The following is a 20908-nucleotide window of genomic DNA, read 5'->3' as shown; positions in this document are numbered from 1 at the left end:
AAATATGAGATGGGGTGGTCAAAAGCAGACATATTTAGTCTATACAAAAATTAAAGCTAAAAGCCGGGATACAAATGTAAGATAGGTACGTAAACTTGCAAAACCCAGTATCTTCTTTTAATATATCTGAACGTGTTAATATATGCCCCCTTATCCAGGCAAATACCATATCCAGCATATGACATGTTTGTCAACTTTTCCTATGATAAAATCACTAGACTTCTATGAAAAATAATCTAAAAAATTATTCAATTTTAAAATCCACATTGTGAACCCAGCGCTTGAAGAGATTCTCCCTTAGGCTGGATTCACACGAGCATGTTACGTCCGTAATTGACGGATGTATTTCGGCCGCAAGTCCCAGACCGAACACACTGCAGGGAGCCGGGCTCCTAGCATCATAGTTATGTACGACGCTAGGAGTCCCTGCCTCGCTGCAGGACAACTGTCCCGTACTGTAATCATGTTTTCAGTACGGGACAGTTGTCCGGCAGCGAGGCAGGGACTCCTAGCATCGTACATAACTATGATGCTAGGAGCACGGCTCCCTGCACTGTGTTCGGTCCGGGACTTGCGGCCGAAATACGTCCGTCAATTACGGATGGAACATGCTCGTGTGAATCCAGCCTTACAGAACAAGTTATGGCATATCACTAGGATATGTCATCACTTACCGATTAATAGGGCTCAAACCGCAATAATCCCTTTGATCACTCTAAGCAATGGACCTCAGCTGCTTTGGCATTTTCGCTGTCACCCATAGGCTATAATGGCATCCGTTTAATGGATACATCATGAAAAGCTATTAAAAAGCGCATGACGTATCCTTTTAACGAATACCTGTGACTGATGCCTACAGTGGCTTCCGTCACCTATAGGCTACCATGTTGAAAAAACATATACATTTCTTGTATACATTTATTATACTGGACTCTGCAGGATGGAAAGGTGTAGTTTACTACACTATTCCATAACTTTTTCTTCTAATATACTTATATATACCAGCCAGGCGGAGGGAGGCCAAAAGGACACTCTTTTGGCTTCCGTCTGACAATGGTGCCCTATGAATCTTTCCCGACGTACACACTAAACGTAAACAAAAAACATTATGTGAACAGGGCCTAATACCTTTACCCTTCAGACTCAGAAATAACAACTAAAGTTTGCATATTGGTTGCTGGACAACTTTGAATGAAGGATTGCAGTTACTATTAACTTGTTTCTTTGTGGGAAGCTTAGAGATAACACTAGCTAAATGTTTTCAAAAGATTTTAAAAGAAGCCTTTAATCCCAGACAAGAACAAAAACTTCTCGTAAGTTGACAATTAACCAGCTTTTGAAGGAGGCTTATAATGTCTATTTAACTCTTACCTTTCTGGTAAGCATAGAAGAAACACTAGTTAAAGGCTATGTAAACCTTTGAAGCCTTTTTTTTTTTTTAACTAAAACAGTGTACTAGAGTGTTTTGTGCAACTTTGTAATTTGTTTTTATTAAAAATGATTTAAACTTTTTCAGATACAGCTTCTCTGTATCCTGGATACATAGAACCTGTATCCTGCGCTGAAACCTGAATCCATTAGGTCAGCCGGCTTAACTTAGATGTGATCGATAACAGGTGGGTCCTGCCAACTGTCACCGAAGCCGTCAGTCCCACTGACCTGACGGATTCAGGTTTAAGCGCTGGATACAATTTATATGTATCCAGTGTCACGGAGCGGGTTAGTGGACCCACTAGGCCGTACCGCCGCAGCGGGGAGGCAGCTGGCCAAACCACAGGAAACCCCAGAAATACAATGTCCCGCACAAGGGTACCTGGATAGTCCAGATGGTGACCGAAGCTCTGGCACAGATGGAGATGGTTGCAGCAGACAGCGCCAAACGTGGCGGATGACACAGGAGCCGCAAGTTGCGCCAGACGTGGCGGATTCCTCCGGACGTGGCAGATGACACAGGACGTGGCAGATTCCTCTGGACGTGGCAGATGACACAGGACGTGGCAGATTCCTCTGGACGTGGCAGATGACACAGGACGTGGCACGACTTGATACTAAGGCAAAGCACGGGAAACAGGAAAGGGGAACAAGGCACGGGTAACAACAGGAACGGGAAACACTAAGGGACCATTTGCAAGACAGACTGGGAAAACTAACAATGCTCAGGCAAGGATTAGAAGGCCAGGAGCCTTCTTATAGACCAGGAAATCGTGGCGGTTGATGATGATGACAATTTCCTATTTGTGCGCGCTGGCCCTTTAAGGCCGGGCACGAGCGTGCGCGCGCACCCTACGGGACACAGCCGAACGGAGCGGAAGTGAGTGCTGGCGTCTCCTAGGAGGGAGACGGGGACCAGCGCTCACAGATCCATGGCTGCGGGCGTCGGGAGGTGAGTGAACCCGACGGCCCGCAGCCATGGAGGCTACATCCAGGACAAATAGTCCGTCTCTCCCTCCCTTCCTTCTCTGATTGACCGTGCCAGGCAGTGCAGAAGCCGTCATCACGCATGGCCCTGTACTCTCCTGAGCGAACCTTGGCTTCTGAATCGGCGCTTTTCAGTACAACACTGAAGTTTCACATGTCGAATCGGCTTTTTTGCACATTACATCACACTATACCCGGATTTAATTTTTTGTTGATTTTATTCTACGGGTTGTAGAATACCAAACTGATACAGTTTTTGTTAAATTTTACTTTTTTGCACAATAAATACTCTATTTTTTACCCAAATTTTTTTGGGGGTTGCTGAATTCCAAGACCCATAACATTTTTAATTTTTCATCCACTAAGCTGTATGAGGGCTTCTTTTTTTACAGGACGACTTCTAGTTTTCATTGGTACTATTTTGGTGGTATATATAACTTTCGCATTTACTTTTTTCTCTTGTTTGTAGGAGGCGAAATTAACAAAAAACAGCTACTCTGGCATTGTTTTATTAGTTAAATTAAATTTGGTGCAGATTTTTTATTCTTTTTCCAATAAATAAACATTGTGTAAGGGAGTTTTTCACTTTTTTTCCTGTAAAATTACTGAGATGTCATTGTCAGCATTGATTGCAGCATTTTAGGGATTAAATGGCTGGGTTTGTGGAGTAAAATAAAAAGAGCAAGTATGCTCTATGATTAATAAGAGGTAGTGACATCATGACCACAAGTCCATGTTACCCCTTGCCCCTGGGGTCATCTGAAGCCATAAAGGGACAGGAGGAGAATCACAGATTCCCCTCCTCTCCCTACATGATGCCAGCATGTCCCCCGCTGCTCCCCCTTTGCTATTCACTTAGACTAAAGTTAAGATGTTAACAGCAGCATATATAACAGTGACTTTTGTACTTCAAAGGACCTTTAAGAAAGTCAAAATCTTGCTGCAATCATTTCTATATTTGTTGCTATTATTGGAGAAAAATACCATTATCATACAGTACGAAGTCTTATACCTTTTTCTGGATATCCAACTGCTGATTGAAGATGCAGTTAATATCCATGCTAACCACTAGCAATACCATGTGATACAGACAATGGGCCTCATTTATCAAAATAGAATATCCAGATCTCTCGGGGTCTTAGCAGTGGGACAACCTGTGATCTGATTACTATCCGGAGAACTCTTTTAATAAAAAAAGATTGTCTACATTTCTGTATGCCTGTCTTGACAGATGAGGCCCAATGTCTATATGATACTAAAGAGGCTTTTTTTCTGGACACATCAATAACATTCAAGAAAATACCCGTTGTAATTTCAATGTCAGTCAATTTTACCAGTAAGTACTGGTGTAATAACAGTTCATAATGCAATGAGAAAACTTGATTAGAAAATTACGCTAGATATGAACACAGGTAGAAAAAAAATATGAAAAGTCGTGCACATTTTTTTTGAGTACTATTGTAATGTTTAGTTTTATTTTTTAGATCTGAATGTAGTGTTTTATCTTTTTTTGTGTCTAGTTAACAGATATTAACCTTAAAAACGTAACATTGTGTGTTTCACTATGTCAATGGTCTGTGGTTTACAAGTTTATTGCATGATGCAGTGCAATGTGTATTTGCTTTATTCTAAACTGCTTAAAATATACACAATTAATTTACCTTATTGCATACTAGTATATATTAACCTTACAGGATCACGTTAATGTGTCTATATCATAGTCATATAGGTAGAATCCTCATCAAGTTTTGTATCTTGAAATTGACATTCCTACAACAGAGATACTGTATACTGAGTTATGATTACTCAAAATACTAGAGTTTATAAACAAGAAGTATAGTAAAGCTTCTCTATATCCACAGTGTATATAAACGTGACATGTAACTTTGCATGCAGTTATCAGTTATGAAAACAAAGTGCAACAAAATCTTAAAGGAAACCGGTCACTAAGTTTGGAGCATCTAAACTACCAGCATGTCGTTCTGCTGCGGGTTTCGTGTAGCAAACCTGCCCAGGTCAAAAGCCGCCACGTAGGCAATAGTTAGTAAAATAACTTACACGTTACTGAGATCAATATGGGATCGACATCGGGTGCACGGGCATAGCGTACATGAAGCCAGGAAAATGACACTGAGCATGCTCAGTGAATCAAGGTGTACTGTCTTCGAATTCATGTGTGCATTGTGCATACACCCGATGCCGCCAGACTCCACTCCCGGACTCGTATCAGTAATTTTTAAGTTGTTCTACTAACTATTGCCTAAATAGCCGGTTTTGACCTGGGCATGTTTGGAAGGCTAAACCCCAGCTGCATACGACATGTTGGTTGTTTAGTAGTTCACACCTAGTGACAGGTTTCCTTTAGGAATTCCAGGGTATATAGGCCTTAGTATTATTCTATAGACTATTTCTAGTATTCTATAGACTATTTCTCAAAGGATAGCACCTCTTCTTATAGGAGCCTACAGGATGTGGGACCATTCTCCCATTCCGAACCAAGAGGACGCTCCCAGCTTCTCAGCCTCCACCTTTTCTCAGAAAGGTATTCCTACTGGTTTTGGCAAATTTAATCCATGTTACTGACATCTGGAATAATCTGTTGGGTCTCTTCATCTTCTGATGTCTGGGCATGCTTTGCTGATTACTTTACTCTTAAGACTCTCCTCTCTGGTGGTGATTGCTTTATTTTATTTTTTTGGTTTCTATTCTTAATAACAAATCTTGTCACTTGTGTTTCTACAAAAATCGGTAATAAACTCAACCTATGAAAAAAGCATTAATATTCTTCAAGAGAATTATTCTAACTTGCTTTTATTTAATGTGTAGATAACAGGTGAATTATTTCTGCCATCACATCACAATCACAATATATAGTACAGACCTGCCAACTGATTTGAATTTTATGATAGCAAACAACTACATTTGGATACTAGAACAGACGGCTAGGGCTATATTTAGGTTACTGGTCAACACTCTATGCGGAAACAAATGTAGATTCTGGTCAACTAAACTATTCCTTCTGAATTTCCCTAAAATAAGTGCGCAGTGAATCCACTAAAAGATTTGATAAAGAGCCTCCCGTCCACCTCCATTTATCTACGTAACTATATATATATATAGTCTCTTGAAGTGACCACCAGAAGTACCAAAATTATGAGGAAAATCCCTCTATAGTGATTGAAACAACTGGCCACATTTACTTTAGGAAAACTACACTAAACATATCATGGCATCTGGTTAATATCAAAAGTCGTGTTTATGAATGCCCTACGATCCTTTAACTGGTACAAAAACATTTGTCCTTTGTCTAATCCATATTATACAATATATTTTTTACGGTTTTGTGAAGCTTTTTATGATGTTATGAAATTATTAGGGTATGTTCACACGGCTTAGCAAAATACGTCTGAAATTACAGAGCTGTTTTCAGGCGTAAACAGCTCCTGATTTTCAGACGCTTTTTAACAACTCGCGTTATTCGCTGCGTATTTTACGGACGTTATTGGAGGGGTTTTTCAATGGAGTCAATGAAAAACGGCTCCAAAAAACGTCCCAAGAAGTGACATGCACTTCTTTGACACGGGCGTCTTTTTACGCGCCGTCTTTTGACAGCAACGCGTAAAATTACACCTCGTGGGAACAGAACATTGTAAAACCCATTGAAAGCAATGGGCAGATGTTTATAGGCGTAATGGAGTCGTTTTTCAGGCGTAATTCGAGGCGTAAAATGATAAGTATTATGAGATTACTGTACATTATTTTTTCGATTAAATTCCAGGTAAATCTTGGAGCAATTTTAGCATTATATAAGGAAAAATAAAAATGAAGTGGCTCTCTGTTTTTTTTTTATTTTTTATATTTTTAAAAACCTTTTTAGGGAGTCGTTCAGAATCACTATTAACTTATCCAAAGCAGACAAAAAAACAAAAAAAGTGTCTTGCTCTAGAGGACCCAGCATGTCCATACATTGATTTCAATAACTACCATGTAATGCTTCATTTCCTTAAGGCTGAGTTCACATGGAGTTTTTTGCAGGCAGAAAATTCTGCCTCAAAATTCTGGAATTTTGAGGCAGATTTTGATCTGCCTGTACGCCGTTTGCCGCGTTTTTCACTCGCGCCCATTGAGCGCCACAGGCAAAAAAACAGCGAAATACGCTTTCTCTGCCTCCCATTGATGTCAATGGGAGGTCAGAGGTGTAAACGCCCGAAGATAGGGCATGTCGCTTCTTTTTCCCGTGAGCATTTTTTAACGCACACCGTAAAAAAAACGCGTCCGCCTCCCATTGGAATCAATTAAAGGCATATTCGGCTGTTTTTTGGCGCGTTTGTAAAAAAACTCTGTGTGAACTGGGCCTAATGGTGGCACACCAGAGTAATTGATTCTGAGAGCCCACTTTCAATGCACGTTCAGTATTAGTTTTGAGTAATCATTGACATAAATTGAGCACTACTTGATGCTCCCTGAGGCGCATTTTTCCTTCAACGTTGCTCTGATATTTTATAAATCAGTAAACTCCACAGAATTGCTAAATAAGAGCAAAATGTGATAGACAGAATATATACAGATTATTATTCTCGTCAAATTTGACAGGACTACTGACGGAGACTCACAACAGCCAAGAAGCTCAGCTGTTGTAACTTAAGGCAACACAGTACAGGCAGGAGAGGGAGGGGGGGATAATGAACTTTATGAGGTTGGCCAAAGTGTAAAGTGACAGTCAAAGGGAGCATTACGAAGAAAGAGCTGAGGCTGCATTAAAAAGCAGTCAGATGGTTTTTCAGAAGGCCCAGGGTCGGTGGGCAGGGCCTCTATCTCTGCTTCCTTCTCTGCTTAGAGTAATTTCATTAAGGGCCACCGGTGGGCCAGTCATTGCAAAAACAGCCTTTAAAAGGAGAACTACCAGAATGTATATCTTATATTTGTCACAGTATGATATGGTGAAGTTACAGGTCTTCCCCATTAAATGCTCCTTACTACTGGCATATTAGTGCCATAAAGACACTGGACATCATTGCAGCCATTCAGAATGCAGAATTTGTAACAGTTTATTGGTGTTGAATTGTTTCGGTTCTGAATAAGTTGAATCAGCCGTCTGATTTAGTCCGAATAAATGTGTTGGGAATTAAAAGTGCCCTGAAAACTCGTGTCTGACTCTCTGATGTCTTCTAGGACTGTATCCAAGTTAAATCCAATCCCTTTCAAGCTCTTTAACCTAGTTAATTTCACGTTAAATGGCCTACGTTTGACAAACACGCCAGGAAAGCTTCCGATGTATACGTTAAACGTAAGCTTTGGCAGATACCCTAACAGTAGCATTTTTCACCATAGACTGTAATAGTATTCATATACGTCATAAACTGGGATCTTGAGAGGTCATGACGTATCCATTAAATGAATACCATTATAGTTAATGGGTGATTGAGACCACTAGTATACATCCGTTTTAATGTATCTGTCACCTAAAGACTATAATAGTATCCATTTAACGTATACATCAAGAAATGCTATTAAAGAGCCCATGATGTATACGTTAAACGTGTGTGATAAAGTGGCATACATAACCCATAGACTTTCATGTGGTATATGTTTTTATTCGATTACGTTGTATGGAATTGTGAAAGTGACAGCAACATATATGGTTAGAGGGAGGCATAACCGCAGTGCATTTTGGGAATGCTGCATAAAAGGCATTATGGGGAATCACACCCTAGGTCATATGATCCTTTTTTTAATCCCTTTTTTTTTCTGGCGCTTGCCATCAGCCGCCATTTTGCAGGGATTCGTGTGCCCCGAACCCTAGCAGTTTCGGAATTTGCCGAATCCAATACTTTTGGTAAATTAGGACTGAATTTAATTGGATTAGAATTAATCCGCTCATCTCTAGTGTTGATAAATGTTCGCTGTAGTGCGCCCTAATGACAGTGGTGCTTTAAAGTCACAGGATGATCTCAGACTCAAGGCTCTTATACTTGGCTAGCAAATATCGTATATATTTTTTTATATCAGTAACCAACAAATGTCAGGAACTGTCTGACGTCATCATTAATATTTTATATGTGACAAATACTAATACTTTCCAGCCTGACAGTGATAAATATAACATCATTTTACAGCAGGTTTAAACACATTCATCAAAGAATTTACTTTTATATCTTTTTTGATCCGGTGACATGAATTAGATTTTTTTTTTACTAGTGTTGCTAAGGAATACTGCTGTGAAGACAAGTGAAGGCTTGGCAAAGAAAAGAACGAGGAACTTTTTCTAAAAGCTTATTTTCCCTTTAATCCTCACCGTGGTTCTGAGTATTTAAGCCTTGTTCATTGTAGATTAGGAAGACAAATATATATGAATTGTGATGGTGACTATGGGGATCAGTTTATCAGTTGGTGACATCCAAACTAACGAATATCTAAATCACATGGTGGCACATCAGTATTAATCATATTTATTAGATCTGTCTGTGTTATTGCTTGAGTTATACTTCCTATATATGTGAATTACATTATTATACCTTGGGGTATCTTTCTTGTGAGTTAGGTGATATAAATGTTTGCAGTCAGGGAAAGGAGGCGGGTGGCAGAGGGTCAACATGGAAGGTACAGCTGACAAAGTAGAGGTTTACCCATACACATTTTGTTATGGGATAGTCCCTCCATGCTTTTCACCTTTTGACAAGACTTGCATATATCTCTTACAATTTGCCACGTCCTCAACTTTTAAATCGACACTTACTTTTCAAACAACTTATGCTAATCTAATAGTATACCTGACATAGATCAACTTTGTAATTTACTTAATGTTAATATGTAGTTTTATCCATGCAAATTTTGTGTGAAGTTACTGCATTTCCTGTAATCTGTTGTCCACCTCCTGTTGTCATGCAAAGTCCATCCCTGGTTATAGAGCAGAATTGACATGCTGCAGAAGGTGGGGGTGTGTCTCTTTACTGCTTGACAATAGAAGTCTATGGAGAGAGGATGGGGAAGCAGGAGGAGGGAGCACAGAGAGTGAGTCAGCAACATGATGGATGTAAGTCTATGGAGGGGAAGGGGTGAGCAGGGGCAGGAAGCAGGAGCAGAGTGAGAAAGACACAGGCTGCCGGAAGGATTTCTATGATATCCCAGTGCTGGATTCTCAGCTACACTGCTTATTACTGTATAATCTCCTCTGTGCTGCTACTTCCATAGATATGTGATAGATACTGATAGGAGAGCAGGATTTTCCTCTGTGTGCAGTGTATAGAAGACATGATAGCAGTTAGACTCCACCCACTAGATCAGAGACAACTGATAATTAGAAAAAGTTCCTGCAGAGGAGAAAACTGCTCAATAATGAAGAATACAAGTCATATAATGGCCAGAAATAGCGTTATTCCTCATGTACGTATATGACAGCTTATTCTGAAAAGTCACCTGAAAAGTTAGGTACGCTTTAAAGGTGTCGGATTAACAAATAATATATAATCTATATAGCCATAGGAACTCCACAAATACATCCAGGATATATTGCTTAACCTCTCAACGCCGAAGGACGGATATATCCGTCCTCTGCAGCTGCTAGTTCGCGCAGGAGGACGGATATATCCGTCCTGTGATGGCGCGGGTACTGCCAGTGTACCCACGCGATCAGCGGCAGGAGCACAGCTGTTATACACAGCCTAGCTCCTGCTGCAACTGCCGGAATCGAAGCGTGCTCCGATTCCGGCAGTTTAACCCATTAAATGCCGCTGTCAATAGTGACAGCGGCATCTAATGTGTTTGACAGAGGGAGGGAGCTCCCTCTGTCACCCCATCGGCACCCCTGCAAAAATAGCGGGTCGCCGTCGGGTTTCCATTGCAGCGGGGGTCTAACAAAGACCCCCAGGTCTGCCTTCAGCATCTGCCTGTTAGGCGATGTCGGAGGCATGACCTAACAGGTTGCCTGTCAGTTTTACACTGACAGGCAATAATGCATTGGTATACTAAGTATACCAAAGCATTATATATGCGATCAACAGATCGCATAGTGAAGTCCCCTGGTGGGACTAAAAAAAAAAATGTCAATCAGTTAAATAAAGTTGGTGAAAAAAAATAAAAATTATTACAGTGAAAATCAAATAAAACTACTTTTTTTGCCCAAAAAGTGGTTTTATTTAGTAAAAGTGTCAAAACAAATCACACATACACATATATGCTATCTCCGCGATCGTAACAACTTTAACAATAAAATGAACACATTAATTAAACTGCCGGATGAACGGCGTCCAAAAAAACCGCAAAAAACAACGGCAAAATTCGCTCTTTTCTCCCATTCCCCCCATAAAAAATGAAATAAAAATTAATCTATAAGTCCTATGTACCTCAAAATAGTACTAATGAAAACTAAACATTGGCCCGCAAAAATCAAGCCCCCATACGGCCACATTGACGGAAAAATAAAAACGTTACGGCTCTTGGAATGCGGCGATGCAAAAACAAGTAATTTTTTTCTAAAAGGCTTTTTATTGTGCAAACGTAGGAAAACATATAAAACCTTTACATATTTGGTATCCCCGTAATCGTGCCGACCCATAGAATAAAGTGAACATGTTATTTACGCTGCATAGTAAATGGCGTAAATTTATAACGTGAAAATCAATGCTGGAATAGCTGCTTATTTTCAATACTCTCCGAAAATAAAGTTAATAAAAGTTAATTAATATATTATAAGCATCTAAAAATGGTACAATTACAAAATACAACTCGTCCCGCAAAAAACAAGCCCTTATACGGCTATGTCGACGAAATAAAAAAAAAAGTTACGACTCTTGGAATGCGACTGTGAAAAAACAAAAATTAATCCTTGGTCATTAACGTGCAAAATGGCCCGGTCATTAAGGGGTTAAATATACTTTGTATAAATATATTTTTATTGTTCCATGTGACAATTCAATACCCTTCATTACTAGAACATTAAAGTATAATTCCATATTTTGTCTTTCTAGAAAAATATGATAGAGCATATTTACCTTTAATCCCCCTCTCCAAACTGCTCCCCCCATTTTCCTGGGTGATTGCACATCTAAAATCTGGTTGTTGTATAGCCTGAGGGCCTCCACATGCGTCATTCTTGCCTTAAGGTTATTCCTGGTGAAAACCTTACATTTGCACCTGCTTCACATATGTTTTCATGGTATATCTGACTTTACATAATGTGGATATAAAAAAGAACTTGTTTAACTGCCCCGGCTGGGGCATCATTTCAATTATTTATATCTAATTTTCTTTACTTGTAGGCACAAGCCAAGTACCTTCCTTCCAGTATTCCTCCACCGTGACATCCACAGAGACTAACAATCAGCAGGACAACAACCTCTATAACATGAATGGTAATGGGCTTAATGCGGCAAATTTACAATTTTCTGTCTGCCTGATTTAGTTTTAAACTGTTTAAATTTAAAGGGGTTGTCCGGGTTAAGCAAATGAATGTTATTTTTTGTATAAGTAAAAGTTATACAATTTTCCAATAAAGTGTCTATATTAATTCTTCACAGCTTTCAAGATCTCTGCTTGTTGTTATTCAGTAGGAACATTCATTGTTTACTTCCAGTGTATACAATTCTGTCCATGGTCATGTGATGGACACACAGGTGCTGGGATCTTTAGAAGACACAATTCTGATACACATACTGTGACTGTAATGAGCCGTGCATCTGTGTGTCCATCACATGACCATGGACAGAATTGTATCTACTGCAAGTAAACAATGAATGTTCCTACGGAATATCAACAAGCAGAGTTCTTGAAAAATGTAAGAAATTCATGCAGAAAGTTTATTAGAAAATTGGATAACTTTTAACCCCTACCCGCACCAGGACGTAACTGTCCGTCGTTTCGGGAGGTTACTTCCCGCACAAGGACGTACAGTTACTGAGTTTTTTCCGGTGCACACTGTCGGCGACAGTGTGCACCGGGAACCGTGAGGTCAGCTGTCGCCGACAGCTGACACTCCCCTCTTGACGGCCAGCGGTCCTTTGCCGCTGATTTTGGCGAATTAACCCCTTAAATTCGGCGATCGGGTGCAATCGCCGAATTTTGGGGGTTTCTAACATATCGGCAGACCCCGGTCCGAAATCGCGGGGTTTGCCGATAGTTACTATGGCAAACGGAAGCCAAACAATGGCTTCCGGGTCTGCCATGGACGAAAGCCCATCAGGACCAACCTTGATGTGTCGTTCCCGATGGCACACGGTCCCCGACAGCTGACACTCCAGTGTTGCCGATCAGCGGCCCATCGCCGCTGATTTCGGCAATTAACCCGTTACATGCGGGGCTCGATTGCGATCTCCGCATGTAGCGGGTTTGTAGCGCATCAGCAGCCCCCATGCAATCGTGGGGGCTTCTGATGCTTGTGATGGCACCCGGGGGCCAGACAACGGCCCCCAAGTCTGCCATGTATGTCAGCCTATGAGGATCAGCCTCTGTTGATCCTCGTAGACCAACTGTCAGAGTGACTGTGACGTCACACTGACAGTTGGAATACGTTACACTACCTAGGTAAGGCTGGATTCACACGAGCGTTGCGTTTTTGCGCGCGCAAACAACGCAGCGTTTTGCGCGCGCAAAAACCATTTGACAGCTGCGTGTGTCATCCGTGTCTGATGCGCGGCTGCGTGATTTTCGCGCAGCCGGCATCATAGAGATGAGGCTTGTCGACGCCCGTCACTGTCCAAGGTGCTGAAAGAGCTAAATCTTTCAGCACCCTCGACAGTGAATGCCGAACACAACAGCGAAAAACCTGTAAAAAAAAAGATAAAGTTCCTACTTACCGAGAACTTCCCGGCCGTTGCCTTGGTGACGCGTCCTTGGTGACGCGCCTCTCTTGACATCGGGCCCCACCTCCCTGGATGACGCGGCAGTCCAAGTGACCGCTGCAGCCTGTGATTGGCTGCAGCCTGTGCTTGGCCTGTGATTGGCTGGAGCTGTCACTTGAACTGAAGTGTCATCCCGGGAGGTCGGACTGCAGGAAGGAGACAGGAGTAATCGGTAAGTCAGAACTTCGTTTTTTTTTACAGGTTCATGTATTTTGGGATCGCAAGTCACTGTCCATGGTGCTGAAACAGTTTAACTCTTTCAGCACCATGCACAGTGAATGTCTCCCGACGTCGCGGACCGGAAATTTTTTTGCCGGGTTCGGCCAAAACGAGTTTGGCCGAACCCGGTGAAGTTAGCTTCGGTTGTCGGGGTTCGCTAATCGCAAAGACACTCCGTTTGGATGTTCGGAAACAGAAAAGCACGTGGTGCTTTTCTGTTTACATTCATCCTTTTGACAGCTGTTGCGCAAACACGCAGTTCGCACGGAAGTGCTTCCGTGCGACATGCGTGGTTTTCACGCACCCATTGACTTCAATGAGTGCGTGATGCGTTTTGACAAATATAGATACGGGCAACGCACGTGAAAATCACGCGCGTTGCACGCGCGTATTTTACGTTCGTCTGAATAAAGCCTAAGTGTAAAAAGTAAAAAAAAGTTAATAAACAAAAATATAAAGTGTAAAAAGTAAAAAAAAGTTAATAAAAATGTTTTATAAAAGTGTAAAAATAAAAGGTTTTGTTTTCCTATAATAAGTCATTTATTATAGGGAAAAAATGAAAACGTTAAAAAAAAGTACACATATTTGGTATCACCGTGTTCGTAACGACCCAAACTATGAAACTATAATGTTCATTTTTCCACACGGTGAACGCCGCAAACAAAATAAACGGAAAACTGTCAGCATCGCTAATTTTTGTTCACCACCCCTCCCAAGATATAGAATAAAAAGTGATCAAAAAGTCGCATTTACCCCAAAATGGTACCAATTAAAACTACAACCCGTCCCGCAAAAAACAAGACCTCCCACAGCTTTTTTGATGAAAAAATAAAAAAGTTACGGCTCAGAATAGCGTGTCCCAGAAAATAAATTATTTTATAGAAACGTAATTTTATTGTGCAAACGCTGCAAAACTTAAAAAAAACTATACACATATGGTATCGGCGTAATCGTACCGACCGGTAGAATAAATGAAAACATAATTTATTGCGCACGGTGAACGCTGTAATAAATAAAGAATTTAAAGCGCCAAAATCGCTGTTTCTTGGCCAACTTAGCTCTAAAAAAGATCCAGAGGGGCCAAAATGCTCACTATACCCCTAGAAAAATTCCTTGAGGGGTGTAGATTCCAAAATAGGGTAACTTTTGGGGGGTTTCCACTGTTTTGGTCCCTCCGGGGCGTTGCAAACCCGACATGGCACTGAAAACAAATCCAGCAAAATCTGCGCTCCAAAATCCAAAAGGCCCTCGTTCCCTCCTGAGCCCTGCTGTGGGTCCAAACATCAGTTTATGACCACATATGGGGTATTGCCGTAATCGGGAGAAATTGCTTTACAAATGTTGGGCGGCTTTTTCTCCTTTATTCCTTGTAAAAATGAAAAAATTCTATGTTTCCACAGAAAAATAGGTGATTTTCATCTTCGCAGACTAATTCCACTAAATTCTGCAAAAAAACTGTGGGGTCAAATTGCTAAATATACCCCTAGAAAAATGCCTTGAGGGGTGTAGTTTTCAAAATGGGGTCACTTTTTGGGGGTTTCGACTGTTTAGGTACCACAAGACCTCCTCAAACCTGACATGGTGCCAAAAATATATTCCTAAAAAAAGGAGGCCCCAAAATCCTCTAGGTGCTCCTTTGCTTCTACGGCCGGTGCTTCAGTCCATTAGGACACTAGGGCCACATGTTGGATATTTCTAAAATCTGCAGAATCGGGGCAATAAATATTGAGTTGCGTTTCCCTGGTAAAACCTTCTGAGTTACAGATTTTTTTTTATTACAAATGAATTTTGGCAAAAAAACTGAAATTTGTAAATTTCACCTCTACATTGCCTTAATTCCTGTGAAACGCCTAATGTGTTAAAATACTTTCTGAATGTGGTTTTGAATACCTTGAGGGGTGCAGTTTTCAAAATGGGGTGATTTATGGGGACTTTCTAATATATAAGGCCCTCAAAGCCACTTCACAACTGAACTGGTCCGTGAAAAAATGGCCTATTGAAATTTTATTGAAAATATGAGAAATTGCTGCAAAAGTTCTAAGCCTCGTAACGTCCTAGAAAAATAAAAGTACGTGAAAAAAAATGATGCAAACATAAAGTAGACATATGGGGGATGTTAACTAGTAACTATTTTGTGTGGTATTACTATCTGTTTTACAAGCAAATACATTTAAATGTAGAAAAATGCTAATTTTTGCAAATTTTTGCTAAAATTTGACGTTTTTCACAAATAAATATTGAATTTATCGACCAAATTTTTTCACTAACCTAAAGTACCATATGTCACGAGAAAACAATCTCAGAATCGCTTGGATAGGTAAAAGCGTTCCGGAGTTATTACCACATAAAGTGACACGTCAGATTTGAAAAAATCATCTGTGTCCACAAGGCCAAAACAGGCTGTGTCCTAAAGGGGTTAATTGTCAAAAAAAAAATTACATTCATTTGCTGAAACCGGACAACCCCTTTAAGACACTCTTTATCATACGGTTTGTCTTCCCGGATTCATTGGGCAAGGTAAACTTTGATAAGAAACATGTTCTAGAAAACCTTTCTTTCCTTTACACTCTTCTCCCCATTCTCCTAGAGTATGCAAACACATAGACAAAGCCCAAAATATAACGGATCTATTACATCGGCTCGACTATTTTTACCAAAGAGTTAACGCTGCTTATTAATTATATCTTTCTATAGTGTATCCAATGATGACGAGACACCAGCCAGCAAAAGCTGTACCACAGACATGGAAATCATCAAAGCAAAGTCTTCTGGTACGTTCTGATTTTTAGTGTTTTGTTATTTATATTGTCTTTGATATATAATCAGTTGTAAGCAAGCTTGTAAACTTTAGAACAAACTGTAAATTTAAAGTGCAGAATCGAATAACTTACAAACGAAATCATGCTCTCCTGCATTCCTGTGGAAATGTATATAAGGGAATCTACAGCTAAACCCTGTTACAGATCCGGCCAAAAATATCCAAGACAATATTGAGGCATCCTGTGCTATTGTTTTCGGTAAAAACACCCCTACGGAAGACCGACAAAACGTATTAAGGTCAACGGGTTCTGTCGTACAATGTATCAGCACTTCCGGTATTTTTGTTGTTTTGCTACAAGTTTTACAGATGTTTTCGACTGAACCGTCAAAAAATGAAAACTTTTGTCTCAGTTTTATCAGTTTGAAATCTGTTATGCTCCGTTTTTGACTGATCTGCTTTTAGACTGATCCGTTATGCAAATGTCTTTTGGCCCTTTGGTCAATAGATCGTGCTCTGTACAGATGTTTGTTTCTGCACATCCACAGAAGATTTTAATGGATCCGTCAAATTAAATGAATGATGGATACAAACTGAAGACATTGCATTTGTATCCGTCATCAATTGTCTCTCATGTTAAAAAAACCTAAAAGGTCCATTCTGTAAAGCTTCCATTTTTCTGAACAGAAAAAATAGCACTTCAATCTGCACTAAAAAAACTAAAACCTCATGGATCGGAATTCAACTGAAGCAAACTGAGCTTGAACTCAATGGGTGTTTTAACTGAATTTTTTCTGTTTTTCGGTTCTTTTGAAAAGCATAAATCCCAACGCAGATGTAAACCCAGCTAAGGGTATGTGCACACACACTAATTACGTCCGTAATTTACGGACGTATTTCGGCCGCAAATACCGGACCAAACACAGTGCAGGGAGCCGGGCTCCTAGCATCATAGTTATATACGATGCTAGGAGTCACTGCCTCTCTGCAGGACAACTGTCCCGTACTGTAATCGTGTTTTCAGTACGGGACAGTAGTTCCACGGAGAGGCAGGGACTCCTAGCGTCGTACATAAGTATGATGCTAGGAGCCCGGCTCCCTGGACTGAGTTCGGTCCACTACTTGCGGCCGAAATACGTCCGTCAATTACGGACGTAATTAGTGTGTGTGCACATACCCTAATAGCTAGATGTTTTTGATGAACTTTCTGCCATTAACCCCATAACAACCGCCCATCGTCTTTTGACGGCAGGTGGTGCAGGTGCTTCATCCATAGCGACGTCTTTTGGCGTTGCTGTAGAAGAGGGTGATGAGTGCTCATCCTCTAAGCAGGAGCCATAACGTACAGCTCCTGAGCTTAGAGTACCCTACTAAATACAGCTGGGGTCGGAAAACATTCGGACCCCAGCTGTTTAACCCTTTGGTCGTCGCGGTCCGTGATCGCGGCAAGATCAAAGGGAACTCCCCATCTTGATCGTGTCACCGGAACCCTGGTGGTGTGATCAAAGAGCGGGGAATCCCTCTGCAGTCAGCCCTGGGGACCTAGAAAGGACCCCAGGGCTGTCTGTTCAGTTTGCCTGCTGTTAGGGAACACTATGTGGTGCCCTAACAGCAGCCTGTGTCATAGTGACACAGTATAATGTAGTAGCATACAAGATTATGCTAATACATTATAAGAAAAAATAGAATTGTAGATAAAGTTATAAAAACTGACACACATTAGGAATCTAAACGACCGTAATAATCTGAAGAATTAATCTAACGGGTTATTTAGCGTGAAACGTGAACGGGATAAAAAATAAACAAGAAAAACTATGCCGAGAATCGCTTTTTCCTATATTCACGCCGTAAAAATAATTTTGTCCTACCCCCAAACTGCGAAAAAAAGAATACAATTCCCCCCGCATAAAACAATGCCTCACATGGCCACGTCAGTAAAAAAATTAAACCGTTATGGCTGCTGAAAGCAGAGAGGTAAAAACTGAAGAATTTAGCTGGTCATTAAGGCCTTTTCAAGCACGTCATTAAGGGGTTAAATTGCAGATGTGCATCTGTTTTTCTGTATATTTATTATATTTTTTTTACTTCATAGTACATTGTGCACATAGTTCAAGTTCAAAACAGCAACTTGTTATATGTTGTAAATTGTAATAAAAATAAGTGCACTGATATGGCGGTTGACAGCCCTACTATGGGAGCGGACCATTCGCTTCTGGATGATAGAATCATGGATTCAGAATTTCTCCAGAATCTTCCTCACTATTGGACCACTATTGATCCAGTATGTGGATGTCTTGTAGTCCAGAAAGTCCAATTGTCCATCCAGTGGGTTCCAGGATATTGGAGTTGTGATGTGGTTACAGATTCTCAATACATATAACATAGCTGTAGAATTTATACATATGGATTATGGTCTATTTTAGTCTTCACAAAATAATTAATGTCATTAACATTTATGACTTATTTGCTTCCAACAGACCCAGCAACGCCCGTTCTATGTGAATAAAGGAAATGCTTCAAACACTGAATCTCCATAAATCCCTGGGACCATGGAAGCCTAATACGCTGTTCTTTAGCTATTTGTCGGTAGAGTGAGGGTGGGGCGCTCTTCTTAATTCTTGCGCTGCGGTTGCAGTGAATGTGTTGTGACTAGATTTGGCTGGGAGGAAAAAAAAAACTGGTTTTATTCTTGCCATCGGCAATCATCGTGGACTGAAATTCCTGGGCGGGTCAAGGCTGGGATGAATCTCTAATTCTGCATCTCAACTTAACCCTTTACTGCTGATGTAGAAAACATTACATCAATAGTTACTGAACATTACCGCTATAGTGACTGAAGTCTATGCTGTCATGGGGGCTGAGATATTTAACATTATGATATGTTTTCTATACATTGTTGTGGTTTTAGTTACATTACGGTTATATTCTTTTTTACATTGTACAAGAGGCATTTTTATTTGAGAAATATTTCCTTGCTTGACCTCAAGCATCTAAATTAATGTAGAGATTATCCATCACTTTTTATCCCCTTTATTCCACTTGTTTCCTTTCTAAAGACACCTCTTACAATCCGCGCAGCACCCGCTTCTTCTTTTATCTGCTCTACCCATTCAACAGCAATGTAAACTCTGCAGACAGCGCAGGCACCATTTTTCACAGTTTCCTTCCAGTGTAATCTTCACAGCTAAGAAGATATTCCCTTCTGCTTCTTTTCCTCCAGATGCTTTGTGAAATTCTAAAATCAATTTTAGCTAATGCAAGATTTATCTCCTGCATCCTTGAATGAAATAAGCTTTGGTATTTTGCCTCACTGCGTGCTTTCTGTTGCCTTTGGCTATTATACAGCATGGTGTCAATATCATCTTATCCAGTCTGTTCTAGGAATATTGATGACAAATGAGAATTGGTCAGTACAATTGATGAGATTTTTGTAATGTCGCAGACAGTTAAAAGTTTCCCTAGTGAAATTCCTGCCGGTAAATCATGAAACGGGCAACCTGTCTGGGCAGAAATTTTCACAAAGGACTGTAATGTGCTCCAGGCCATGCAAGATGACAACAGATAAAAGGGTTTTGTTGTTATACCACGTCTACTCGTTAAAGTGTCCCATTGTGGTCCTTCAGGAATATCTTGTTAGACACCTGGAAATCTTCACTTTAGGCAGATTGTCTAGAATTTCACATGAGAAAGTAATGACATGGTAGATCATTTAAAGAATCATAGACGTCCTGCTCCAACTTGTTTTTGTTAAAGATACTTTCAATGAAAAACCTTTAATATATGTAGACCATACAACTGCTAAAGAACATGCAGACGTTCTTTTAAATTTCCCCACGAGTATGTGTTTGAATGATATCTGATGGCAGATGAAGCCCACTCTAGGTTTTCCTGTTTTATTGAACCATCTTTTCCTTCCAGCCCATCTACAGAGCTCTAGCCCACTATACATCCATCAATACTGGTAGAATTTCTTTCAAAAAATGGTGTGTGGACTCTTCTGTAGTACAAAACACTTTTAAAGGGGTTCTCTCATAAACAAAATGTATCACATTTCCATAAATGTCTGATCGCTGGGGTCCGACTGGTGGGACCCCCAGCGATCACAAGGGTTTGCGTGTGCCCCCTTTGTGAATGGAGCGGTAGTGCGCATACGTGACCAATGCTCCATTAGCTATATGGGACTGATGGAGAAAGCCGAGTACAGTTCACACAGGGGACTCGAGGACCTGCGTTCTCATGATCGCATGATATCATGTGAATAAGTGATAAATGTTTTTATGGGAAAAGCCTTTTAAGCAAGGCATTATACTGTACATTATTTCATCCAATAGGGTTTGGTATTATCTCATTCTGGTAATAGTTATGCCTTCTTTCTATGTACTATATAAACATGATAATTATAAAAATAAAAGAATTGTAATATTTTCTTGTATTTTATACTAGTGTTTGATGTAGTCTTAAAGGTTAAAAAAAAGTTTTGTTGTTCAAAATTCTGATCTATTTTAATATAATAGTTTGAGCAAAAATAAAATAATATAGATTAATATGTCATATTTTTAGGGGAACTTAAAGGCCCTGTTCACACTGAGTTTTTTTGCAGGCGGAAAAAAATCTGCCTCAGAATTCCTTCAGGAATTTTGAGGCAGATTTTGACCTGCTGCGCTTTTTTTGCTGCACT

At 40.3% G+C, this 20908-nt stretch overlaps 1 protein-coding gene across 1 annotated transcript in view; it reads left to right on the top strand.

The window, feature by feature from the left end:
• The window catches only part of TRIM29 (tripartite motif containing 29), a 59518-nt gene extending 38926 nt beyond the window's left edge, over positions 1–20592 (top strand). The window contains exons 7-9 of the mRNA XM_075838917.1: positions 11676–11768; positions 16167–16243; positions 18708–20592. Coding sequence (XP_075695032.1) covers positions 11676–11768; positions 16167–16243; positions 18708–18767 — 230 coding nt within the window. The 3' untranslated portion in view covers positions 18768–20592. The remainder of the gene's footprint in view (positions 1–11675; positions 11769–16166; positions 16244–18707) is intronic.
• The last annotated feature ends 316 nt before the right edge of the window (positions 20593–20908 follow it).

The sequence above is a fragment of the Rhinoderma darwinii genome, chromosome 10, assembly GCF_050947455.1.
Source record: "Rhinoderma darwinii isolate aRhiDar2 chromosome 10, aRhiDar2.hap1, whole genome shotgun sequence".
In the NCBI taxonomy this organism is placed as follows: Eukaryota; Metazoa; Chordata; class Amphibia; order Anura; family Rhinodermatidae; genus Rhinoderma; species Rhinoderma darwinii.
Note: the sequence above shows the minus strand (reverse complement) of the source record. Positions and strands in the feature narration are given on the sequence as shown.